Source organism: Azolla caroliniana, unplaced genomic scaffold, assembly GCF_043228905.1.
Source record: "Azolla caroliniana isolate FFs.n. ecotype wild unplaced genomic scaffold, voAzoCaro1.0.p SCAF_13, whole genome shotgun sequence".
Lineage (NCBI taxonomy): Eukaryota > Viridiplantae > Streptophyta > Polypodiopsida > Salviniales > Salviniaceae > Azolla > Azolla caroliniana.
The window spans coordinates 16,458,218-16,470,643 of record NW_028230448.1 but is presented as its reverse complement, the minus strand read 5'-3'; the positions used below and the strand labels follow the sequence as shown (position 1 = coordinate 16,470,643).

General features: G+C 42.2%; 1 protein-coding gene across 1 annotated transcript; it reads left to right on the top strand.

Annotated features, from left to right (window-relative positions):
• The first annotated feature begins 3,796 nt into the window (after positions 1 to 3,796).
• On the top strand, positions 3,797 to 5,382 carry LOC147856372 (uncharacterized). Its single transcript, XM_087329563.1, has one exon. It carries the CDS (start codon positions 4,183 to 4,185, stop codon positions 5,098 to 5,100), a length of 918 nt encoding a protein of 305 aa, XP_087185689.1. The 5' UTR covers positions 3,797 to 4,182; the 3' UTR covers positions 5,101 to 5,382.
• Positions 5,383 to 12,426: the final 7,044 nt, after the last annotated feature.

Sequence of the window (12,426 nt, the reverse complement as noted above, 5' to 3'; positions counted from 1 at the left end):
AATACCCCTTCTTAGGAAGGAGACACATATCAAGAACACATGTATACTATGGTCCCATAGGTCAAAATTGGCCTCTTTATGGACGATAAAAATTCTAATTCTAATTCTAATTAAATATGCTTTCCCCTTTTCAACTGACCACTCCAAGTTTCAATTTTTCTCTCTCATGAATAATGTGCACTCTCAATTACAAAGTTCATTAGTAAAATCCTTGACCCATGAGTGTCGTTTCTCAAACTCCATGCACACTACTCAAACATGTTTGAATTCATTACCATAGGTCATATACGTCATTTGAGGATGATGATAAATCTATGTATGACTTTTGTTAGAATTAGCATGGTGTTGTGTTTTTGTGAGTCTTTCATGATTTTATTGTCATAGTTTTGCTTTATACTTCGAAGGCACTTCTAATAATAGTGGGTTCATACATCGTTGTGATATAATGGAAACAATATCATGCAATTAGTTAAAAACCACAAAGGGGTGTTCTTGACCAATAAGGTTTTGACTATAATATTTTATAATTGGAAAACAGTATGGGAATCAACAAATTTCACATCCAAATATTGAAATAATTACCCATGCCTATGTCTCATAAACATAATTGAGCCTTGAAAGTGTATAAGTTAATTTAGGCTACCATAGGTGTAATAGTTAATAAATTAGAAAAAATGGAAGAGAACGAGAAAAAATTGCATAGATGCAAAATCATAGTGTGGACAACATGACTCGTGGACCAACAATTGTTGCGAAGTGGTCTCTGTAACTTGATTATTATTATTATTATTATTTAGACCTTAGTCTTGCCTTGACCTGGAACATTCTTGGTGCTAGTCCATCACAACTTGAAAGTGGATTCATTGACTTTGTTATATATTAAGAAAGTGGAGGTAGCCCATGTTATGAGTCATGACCTTTGTATGATACCATGGGGCTCTCTAGTCCACTTTGGCAACTACCATGTTTGCATTGAGACATTGCCAAAGTCTACTTTTAATAAAGACATAAAAGGAAGACACCTAACATGTTCTACAAAATGTTAGAATAGCGAGCCAATTATGATGTAACATTCTCATTTAAAAAACAAAATGGTGAATCGACCAATATGAATATGATTCATGAGTAGTAACCATGAGTCTGCCATATTTGAGAATTCTACAAGGAGGTACTAGTCATTCAATATCTTGACAACATTATTTTAAAATGATTTGCAATCAAAGAACATTTTGTCCAATGAAAGAACATTCTTGTGCAATATCCATTGGAAAATTACTTTTTGCCCAAGAAAAAAAAAGCCAAGGCAAGGAAAATTATGAAATGGAAAAAATGTCGTGAGTTTGTGTCACACGCAAGCCAACTTGAACTTTGCATTGCTACTTTAACTTGTGAGTTTCATGAGCTAGCCACTTGGGTCATGTGAACTCATGATGTCACTTAGATTGAAGACACCTTTTAACGGAATTTATCAATACCACCCCGATTCTTAACTACCCAACTAACATTAATTAAATGTCAAATGACTAGTTTTACATTTTCAACTATAAAGTAATGAAGTTAATGGCTTCACATTGATACACCTTCAATTTATTTTGATTCAGTTGCATTGCTCCACATGTGTATTATACACTCTGAATAGTTGTGATCACAGTTAGGTTCTTGTTACGATGGAGTAGATTTTGTAGTTTACATGGGTTATATTTCCATAAATAAAGGAGGAGATTCTTATCATGATATCCATGCTTTAGAATGTGTGAGTGTGAGTTATTGTTGCATTGATAGAGAGACAAGTTTGGAGAAAATTGCGAGCAATCGTAACTTAATTAAATATTCATTCATTTGAAGACTTCCTATTTTGCATCGTTTTCATCCAACTCCAAGTATGTGTCCCATTGTCCGATATCAGTTCAATACTTGCGTCATACATGTTTCATCGTGATGTTATCTTGCTTCATGCTCTAAATTCATCCACAAAATCTTGAATTGTTTTTTATGGTAGAAATAGTTTATGGAATAGAAAGTTGACATTGATTGTGCACAATTCTTCACATCTGTCTCATTTTTAGTAAATTGCATAGGTTCACTTCTCGATGTTTAGCTCAAGATAATTGTTCATACTAACTCATTCTTGCCATGTGCTCTGGCTTCATGTAGGAGAATAAAATTCTCGAATAATTTGAAAGTTTGAGCTTTTCTCATTCGTATGTAGGAGGAACAAACTCGTGGTGTCGTTTTTCCTTTTAACCCATCCTAGCCTTTTGTTTTGATTTTGAAAGTGGACAAAAAGCCTTTTAGAATAAATGATAAAAAAGGAGGCACACTTTATCTTTTTCGAAAACAAAAGAAGGGCCACAGTCTCACATGGGCTTTGCATGTCATACAGTAAGAACCAGACAAGGACAAGCGATACAATTTCTCAAATGAACGTATGATATGAATGACGGTGGCAAACAACAAAGATCGATAAATATATGTCTATTGTTTGGAATAAGATAGCATGGTAAAGGGGGGAGCGGGGTTTTGGTTGGGTAGGGAAGGGAAGGGGTGATGGGAAAAAAGGCACCATAGTTTGGTGATTACCCAATGATGGTGTTGTTCCGAACTTCAATGGAACATACCCACCTTCAATAAATAAAAGAAAAGGGTAAGAGGCAATAAGTTGTCGTTCACAAAAGTACAAATGGGCCATGTGGTGAGCTACATAAAAAGATGGTTATATCACAAATATTGGACATTGTCGGATATTCTGAGTCGGTGGTTGTGGAGTTTAGAGTGACACGGAAGTATTATATTTGTGATCCCAAATGGGTGAAGTTCATGGGCAAGGGGGGAGGGGGGTGGTGTTGGGTGACCGTGTGAAGTGAGGTAAGTTAAGGAGTGTCAAGTCATAGTACCATGGGCTAGAAACTCAAGAATATAGGACATAGGTCGAGACTTGCATATTTAATCGGGAAGCAACCAATATGGGGAGATACGATCCTCGCTATTTAGAAAAAACGACTAGCTTTATGTGTTCTAGGGGATTAAAAAACTCACGAGGGCAGGTGAATTGGGCGCCCACGCCCGGACAACATCCAATGAAGAGATCTATGAGGCGGTCGGACATTCCAAAGGGGGGGGGGGGGGGGGGGTGCCGACGAGGATATGAGAACTATATCGTTGCCGAGGATCTTTTTTTTTCTTGGTTGGGATGGGGGGGGCAACTATATCGTTGGATTTTGCTTTGGCAATGGAGGAGGAGGACGATCGATTCATTTTTTCATTCATTTTGGGCGGCTCCTGGGGACATGCCAAGATCATCAACCATGGCATGCATGTATTGCACATGTATGTATGTATGCATGTATTGCGCATGTATATATGTATGCATGCATGTATTGCACATGTATGTATGTATGCATGCATGTATTGCACATGTATGTATGTATGCATGTATTGCACAATGTATGTATGTATGCATGCATGTATTGCACATGTATGTATGTATGCATGCATGTATTGCACGATGTATGTATGTATGCATGCATGTATTGCACGATGTATGTATGTATGCATGCATGTATTGCACGATGTATGTATGTATGTTTGTAATATTATGGGTTGTTAGAAGGAGACATGTATGTATGTATGTATGTATGTATGTATGTATGTATGTATGCATGGCTCTATGATAGAAGGAGAGTAGAAGAAGTAGAGAGAAAAGGGAAAGAGAAAGAGGGGAGTTTTTTCTTTGTTTTTTTGTTATTTTACAGACAGACAGACACAGAGATTGAAACCATTGAATTATGAACCCCCAAAAACAAAACAAAACCAAACAGAAAAACCATTCGATCCTGCAGAGCGTATAGTAAGAAGCCTTCTTCCCAAATCATACCTCTGTCTCTCTCTTACTTCCATTCGAATTCATTCATTAATTCCATTCGAATTCATTCATTAATTCCATTCCATTCCATCCAGATTATTAGTTAGGGGTAAAATTAGTTAGTTACTCCTCCGTTTCTGTTAAATTCAAATTTCTGTTTTTCTGTTTCCGGGGGGTATCTCCAAAAAATTCTGCTTCCGCCTCGATTAATTTGCGCGATCATGATCCCTTATCCTTAATCTCCGCCGCCATCGCCATCGCCATCGCCGCCGCCATCGCCGCCGCCTGGCGCCGCCGATCTACCATCGCCACAGGTTGCCATGGATCATCATCAATCATGGGCTTCTGCAACCGCCACGGATCCATCACGCTCAGATCCGATCGTTCCAGTCAGCCGATCGGCCTCCGCCTCCACCGATTCCGCGCAGGAATCCTCACCCCATGCTGTCACGGCGGAATCAGATCGAATGACAGGAATCCGCTCCCCACATATAATGATTGATACCAGAATCTCAGATGAATCCCCCATGGCAGCAGGGACGATGGCACCCGGATCGGATTGTATGGATTCTAATTGCGATCTGCATTTGGCGTCCATCGCTGCAAATCTACGCCCCCTGAAACGGTGCATCAGCGCAGGCAGGGAAAACTGGATGGATTCCGCAAGGGTTAACCCTAATGTTCGCCACATTAAGCCGATGGAGTGCCAGATTGACAGTTACTGTGGCAGCAAGGAGGAGGAATCTGATGAGGAATTTAGAGATCCTAATCGATCTAGATCCAGTAAGAATCTCGAGGAATCTGATGATGGTTTCCAGTCAGAGGCGAGCCGCTGTGTGACGCCCACCGCGAAAGAATTCCGGATCCCCGAGCCCAAAATTTGTCCGCCTGCGCCGAAGAAACATCGCCGCCCACCGTCTGCTGCTTACGATTCTCGGACGGCCATGGCCGCCCGGACGATCGCCGTTACTCACCACAGCAACAATGCAGTAATCAGATCTACCGATTCTCTTCCAGGAGGATTCAATAATAATAATAATCATCATCATAATAGTAATGATACTGAATTATCATCGTCGGATCGAAGGGCGGCGATGGACCACCACGATGGCCAGTATCCAGAAAATAATTCAGTTATTATCCATTGCCGATCCGAGAATCCCATTTGTTTTTTCAGGCCTCAACCAGATGAACTCCATACAATTCCTGATTCGATGAAGACCCTCTTCTCTAGCTAATTTCCTCCTCTTCTTAGTGACCAGAAATTACTCTTTATTAATTTACAACAATCATCATCATCATCATCATAATAATAAGATTTGATCACAGATCTATGCGGATCGGATTGTTTCACTACATATATCTGATCGATCATCTTAATCCGTTAAATAGTTATATTGATCTGATCGTCCGGCGAATTAATCCATTAAATATTCTTAATTTGACCCTCCTCTGCATTGTCTTGTAAAACTAATTGCATTCTAAATAATAATATAGCTCTCCCTACATACATACATACATACATACATATATATATATATATATAGACACACATACATATAGAATCAATTAACTTGTACACAAACCTAATAATCTATTTTTTTTTTTTCATCAAGAATGGAGTGACCATGAACACTGCGATTAATGTAGTGAGGTATCAATTAACAGCTTCTCCAATATTATTGGCTCAATTTCAACTCAAATGTGTGTGTGCAGTTTCAAATTTAAGGACATGTTTGGACACATCATTTGAAATCTTATTCATGTCACATAACAAACAATTGTAAAGTAAGGATTTGGGTTTCAATATGAGTTCGACATTTGTAATGCAATTTAATCGCTAGATTTTAGGTGATGCCGATGGAGTGGGGACATGATCATGAAGGACGAGGATCATACTGTACCCCCCCCCCCCCCCCCCCCAATTAGTTTATGATTAGTTTATGCCATCCTACCCTAACTACGGTAACAAAAAATGTTGGAATTAAGAAGCCCATTGTGGTGTAGTAGTAGTAGTAGTAGTGATGGTGGACACATTTCTCATGAACCATGACATGAATGGCTTTAGCCCAAGGGTAGGGGAGGGATTTGGCTAGCCTAGTGGGGCCATTACCATGGCCACCCATACCTACATAAAGATCTCTATCAACAACTGTAGTTGTGGTTGTAACTACAACCTTTTGTTAATTGGAGGAGAGTTTGTGATCTTCACATGCATAATTGGTGACACACACTACATTGTCCAGTGTGTGTCACAAACTTCGTATTGGTACCATTGATGATAGAATCGAATTGTTGTGTCCATGTCCGCTTGTTCATTTGAATGTGATTCGTGCGTAGAGGAGAATGAAAGGGCGACATAATATGTGTAATTGTGAAGAGGCGAGGATGTTGATTTTGCCTATTGTGCCCATTCCACTTGAATTGATGTACACTATGATGTGAAATTCCGCTCCGAAACCCCCCCCTCCCCCCTCTCGATGATGAGTAAGATATTTTCATGGCTAAATTGAGGAGGTAAATATGTCCGAAGGTATGAACTAAAAGGTCAAGATATTACCACGCCATTCTTGTGTTATTACGTGGACGGAATTGTGTCAGATCATATCTCATTCTTGCTCATAACTAAGGGGCAAGAGACATCGTAGTATCACTAAAGTTGTCATTTGTGGTGTTGGTTTTTTTTTGTTTGATGATTTATGGTTATATTTCTTCGGTTGGTTGGTTGTGTAATGTTGTTTAACTCTGGAGGTTCTATTTCTAGCTTCACTTTCTTGATTTTAGATGAATTGGATTTTTTTTTTGTGTGTGTGTCACTATTTATTTCCTTGAATAAGTTTGAGGACATTTGTAGTGTGTTGTGTGTATTTTCACGAATGTACTTGCCAGTACATTAAAAGCACCTTTATTTCTACTGATGACAGTAGATATGCTTAAGCATTTGATGGGCTAGATCCATGTTGCATTGTTGCTTTTGCACCCAGGTATTGGATCCGTTGTACTTATAAGTGTATGTGTAATATATGGGTCTCTTTTTGTGTGCTTGTGTGTTTATGTAGACCTTGATTGTTATCCATGACGGGGCAGGTGCTGCTTTGTTTACAACCATTGTTAGAGAGATGCTTGGCTTAGATGCGAGACAAGATCAAGCGCGAGATAAGATGTAAATACTTGACAACAATATTTGGGCATACTAAAAACATGACCAATGAATAATTGGCATTTAAGCAAATGGATTTCATGTCAAACCAAACATCTCAATGTCCTCTAGTATAGTGGTCTTACCCAATGTTAAGGCTCTTACATAAAATCATGTTCAAACTCGTGGATTCATATAAAATAGCACATCCACACATTGGGGGTATAACCTTTTCGATCTATGTAACATACAATGTTATACTATTCTTGGTATGTACTACATTCCCATTACTATGATACAAATGTTTTTCACTAAGATGAAGATTGATAAAATATGGACACTCTTAAATCATGCCATGTACACATTTGAATTATATTTTGTGCCTACAAGCCTTTGGCTAGCCTTTGCTTACCAAATGAGTCTTCTATCGATCCCATGGAATAATTTGAGGAATGGTGATAACTTTCATATTGATTGGTCACTCATTCTATGATAACCAATTCATCATCCTTGGAATAATTTAAAAAGCTCTTGACCATGAGATGTAGAACAAGAAAATAAAGAGTGTGACAAAGAGAAACATGTTCAGAGAATAATCATGGACAACCCATAAATGAGAATTAGCCGAGATAGAAAGTGGTCAATATCCTTAGCCAAAAACCATGTCAAAATGGTGTCACTTTGAAGTAGGTATTCCAAATAGCCCTCCTTATTTATTCTCTCGTGAATCGCTAGTTTATTTAGTTCTGGTTTAGAAATCTTCATTAAGATGGAAAAACTCTTGTCTAATCCTAAGACCCTTAAATTTCTTACCCTAAATATACATATTAGTTTCTCTTGAGAAACTTGACTCATTTAGAAGAAACCTTTAATTTTGAGTGTTAAAACTCCAATAGCAAGCTCGACTTCGGTAGGAGTCGACAATAGGTCGGCTCAAGCTTGAACCAAGACATTAAACCGTTTTTAAATGGTTTGACAGTTTGGTTTGCCTTTGTTCAGGCTTGAGCTTCCTTAATCGGTTTAAGATTGTTTTGGCAAGGCTCCAGCCGAATCGAACTAGTTTGGGCCAAAAGGTTCCCAAACTAGTTAAGGCTTAACGAGTTTGGCCAAACTAGTTCCTAAACTAATTTAGGCTTAACCGGTTTAGGGTTTGAAAACTTCTAAAGGCTTTTATCGGTTTGGTTTGGCCAAGGTCAAACTGGTTAAGCCAAAACCTAACCATTGTCAATTCCTAACCTCTAGTGTCAAGAATGAGAGGCGTAGATGGTGCTATGCAATGGAAGTGAGCTTTGTGTGTGAGTGTGTGTGCACGTGATGCAAGAGAGAGAGAGAGAGAGAGAGAGAGAGAGAGCTCTAAACAAGATAACTATATATTACCTCCAACCACAACTAAGTTACAAAGGGTTGGTTTAAATACCAAATAGTCTAGGGCAAATGCGCTTTCTACTAATTACAGAAATGTCCTATTAAGTTGTCCACTGCCTAGTGTGAACATTATTCCTATGGGAAGTTGAGTTCGATTCTCAACACGCCCCTTCAAACACAAATTCCAGATGCCAAAAATATGTTTCAGTTCGGTCTTTGAAATACTTCGATTATGCTGAATCGGTTTTTGGTTTTCAATTGCTTCGTGCTCGTTGCTCAGCTTGGCTACTGTTCGATGTCAGCTATTGCTGTACTCCCCCTCAAGCTTGGCAATATAGACATCGTGAGACCAAGGTCCGATGTGAATTGCCCGAGCTTGTCGACGCCTACGGCCTTCATGAAGATATCAACAACTTGGCGATGCGTATTGATATGTTGTAAATCGATTTCGCCAGCCTGAACTTGCTCGCGAATGAAGTGATCGTGCACTTCGATGTGTTTAGTCCGCTTGTGGAACACCGGGTTCCGAGCGAGATAGATGTTGCTCATGTTGTTGTAGTAGAGGCAAATTGGATCTATGATGGGAATGCCGGGATACTTCAAGATGTGTTTGAGCCAGACAACTTTGCACGCGGCGACTGTTGCGCCCCTGTATTCGGCCTTTGTGCTCGACAGTGCGACAGTGCGACTGTCGCCTGCTTCTTGCTACTCTAGGAGATTGCTCCACTACCGAAGGAGAAAACAAATCCAAAGGTTGAACGTCTATCGGCCTTATAGCCTGCCTAGTCTATGTTTGTGTACCCTTTGAGTCAAATAAGTGTATTCGACTTATACATGATGCCGTAATCCATCATCGTACTGGCATACCAAAGTATTCTCTTAGCGCAATTGAGATGATCATTTGGTGGGTTTTGCATGAATTTCCCAAGTAGGCCGACTGAATAGTTGAGGTCGGGTCGTGTGATGGTTAGATAGATTAGGCTGCCAATCAGTTGTTGATATTGAGTCAGATCGCACTCAATTGTGCCCGAATTCACATCGAGTTTGAGAATTCGGTTGACAGGGGTAGACACATGTTTGCACTCAGTCATTCCGAACTTGTAGAGTGTAAAGAATAGCGTGCGGAAGCAAGTAGAAAACCAAACACCTAAACGCAGGTTTAATGGAGAGCTTGAATATATACAATACACGGGAGAGACAGAGAGAACACACTAAGATTCAATTCAAAAAATAATACTCAATGTGTGCATACACCGTGCTCAATGAGCACCTGTTATACAAGGCCTGACAATCGGGCTGACACAAGTACTGACAATACTTGAGTGCTCATAAATGAGCCTCGACACTAACTCCCAAAATTATTCCTTACGAGGAATATCTTCCCAACGGCCTCGTAGTTTTCAAATCGATATGGCCATGTTATGCGTACCGATTTACGCACCCAGTCTACGCACTGGGTTACGCATCATATTACGCACGAATGTTGAGCTTGTCTCTCAACACTCCCCCTCAAGCTCAACTTGAGGTTCCACCTGCTCCGCCGGATCTACGCTCTGGTTCCTTCTGGCTTCACGCCTCGCTCGTGCTCCTTGACCCGTTCGATCGGCTTGTTTGCTTACACGACCCTTCTCAGGTTCCTTGCTATTGTGGTGTTGGTGCCTCTTCCGCTTGGCGCTTGGTTGATTCAGTGTATCCGAATCAAACATCCGAACCGACTTGGCTTCCTCCGATCGGTTTTTGCTCTCGTCCGAATTGGCTGTCTCCAACTCGTCTTCGGTCTTCTCGCCCTTGATGGCTTTGTCTCCCCCACGCTTGGTTGGCTTCGGCTCTTTCTTTCGATTACTCCCCTTATGTCTGCTTTCAGACTCTTCTGCGGATCCGCCCTTGACTTCTTCAGCCAATCCGAAATCGAATTCGTCATCCGACTCGGCGTCACGGTCTTTTCCGTTCCTTTCCTGCTCCCTTCCGTGATCATCCAGGACGTCTCTCCCCCTCAAGTTTGGCATGTCGAGGTGATGCAACCCAAGCGCACCCGAGAATTAGCACAACTTTTCTAGACCAAGAGGCTTGGTAAAGATGTCGGCGGTCTGCCGATCCGTCAGAACATACTGAAGTTCGACTTCACCGGAGAGGACACGCTCACACAGGAAATGGTAGTGCACCACAATGTGCTTAGTCCGGGTGTGGAAGACGGGGTTCTTTGCTAGTTGCATGTTGTTGAGGTTGTCATAGTAGATTATCGTTGGATCGGGTACCTCCATTTGCAGATCCTTAAGTAGCTGCTTCAACCATACGACTTTGCATGTCGCGACAACCGCTCCTCTATACTCGGCTTCGGTGCTCGGCAATGCAACTGTCGGCTACTTCTTGCTACTCCACGCGATCGCGTCACTCCCAAGAGAGAATGAGAAACCAGATGTGGATCGGCGATCACCGAAGTTTCCGGCCCAATCAACATCGGTGTAGCCGATCAACTGCGTGGCAATATCGGTTCGATATAGTAGCCCCCGGTCCTTAGTGCCACTGACGTACCAGAGTACGCGTTGTGCGCACTGAAGGTGCTCCTCGGTTGGTCACGCCATGAATTGACTAATCACCCCGATTGGGTAGCTAAGATCTAGTCGGGTGATGGTCAAGTATATAAGGTTTCCAACTATCTGTCGGAACCTCGTCGGGTCGCATACCTTTCTGGAATCGGGGCGAAGCTTGACGGTTCTATCCATAGGAGTCGAGACGGGCTTACAGTCAGCCATCCCGAATTTGAAGAGCACACTCAACACATAATGCCGTTGGCTGATCAGTATGCCTTCGGGGATGTGGATCACTTCGATCCCGAGGAAGTAATGAAGGTCCCCTAGATCCTTCATGTCGAATGATGCTGCAAGCTGGAGCTTTACACAGTCAATTTCCTCAAGGTTGGCGCCCGTGATGACCAAGTCATCAACATAAAGTAAAGTACTAACCGGCCCAAGTCAACCTTTTCGGATGAACAGTGAGGAGTTCGATTTTGATGTCGCAAAGCCCATCTGACGCAATCGTTGCGTGATCTTCGCGTTCCAGGCACGCGAGGCTTGCTTGAGTCCGTAAAGGGACTTCTTCAATCGGCACACCGTCGAGGTGTTCGTTTCGGAGTGAAATCCAGGGGGTTGTACCATGTACACTTGTTCCTCAAGCTCACCTTGCAGGAATGCATTCTTTACATCCATCTGATGTAAGTACCACCCCTTTGCCACATCTATGGCTAGCAGAACACACACGGTAGTCATCTTCGCGACAGGCGCGAAGGTCTCGTCATAGTTGATGCCCTGTTGCTGGGTGTAGCCTTTCGCTACTAACCGGGCCTTGTATCGGTTGACCGAGCCGTCGGTGTTGCACTTGACCTTGTACACCCACCTGCATCCGATCGGCTTCACCCCCTTCGGTGTGTCAACTAGGTCCCAAGTTCCATTCATTGCCAATGTGCGCATCTCTTCCTTCATTGTGACACGCCAATTCACGTCCTTCGCCGCTTCTACGTAGCTCTCCGGCTCACGCACTTCCGCTACATGTGTCATGTACGCATAATGATGTGCCATGTACTCGTAATCGAACTGCACAACAAGGTTCTTCTGGCGGGTAGGTCGGCGTAATTGCTCATGAGCCGAAGTTGAGGCTTTCTTGGCCGACGCGGACTTCGCTTTCGAAGGCCCATCATCACTTCCCTTGGAGTCGGACTCGCGTTGATCCGACTCGTTCCTATTGTGCCGTAATCCGACACCTTCTTCTTCCCTTTTTCCTTACGTGTAAGCCGTCTCCTTGGCTCCCTGCGCGGGGAATGCATGACCAAGTCTCCACTACTCACCGGCTCTTCATCAGACAGGTCGAACTGACTCAGTCGTCCATTCGGTCCGCTTAACCGAAACGAAATCAGACTCTCTTCGCGGGTGGGTCCCGATTTCAGGCTCATCTGGAGGCATCTCGACCTTGTTGACCTCATCGTCAGAACTCGGATTGGAGGTGAGGTCCGGAGTCGGAGGCAAGTACCAAGACGCGGACTCGTCAAACACAACACCGCGGCTCA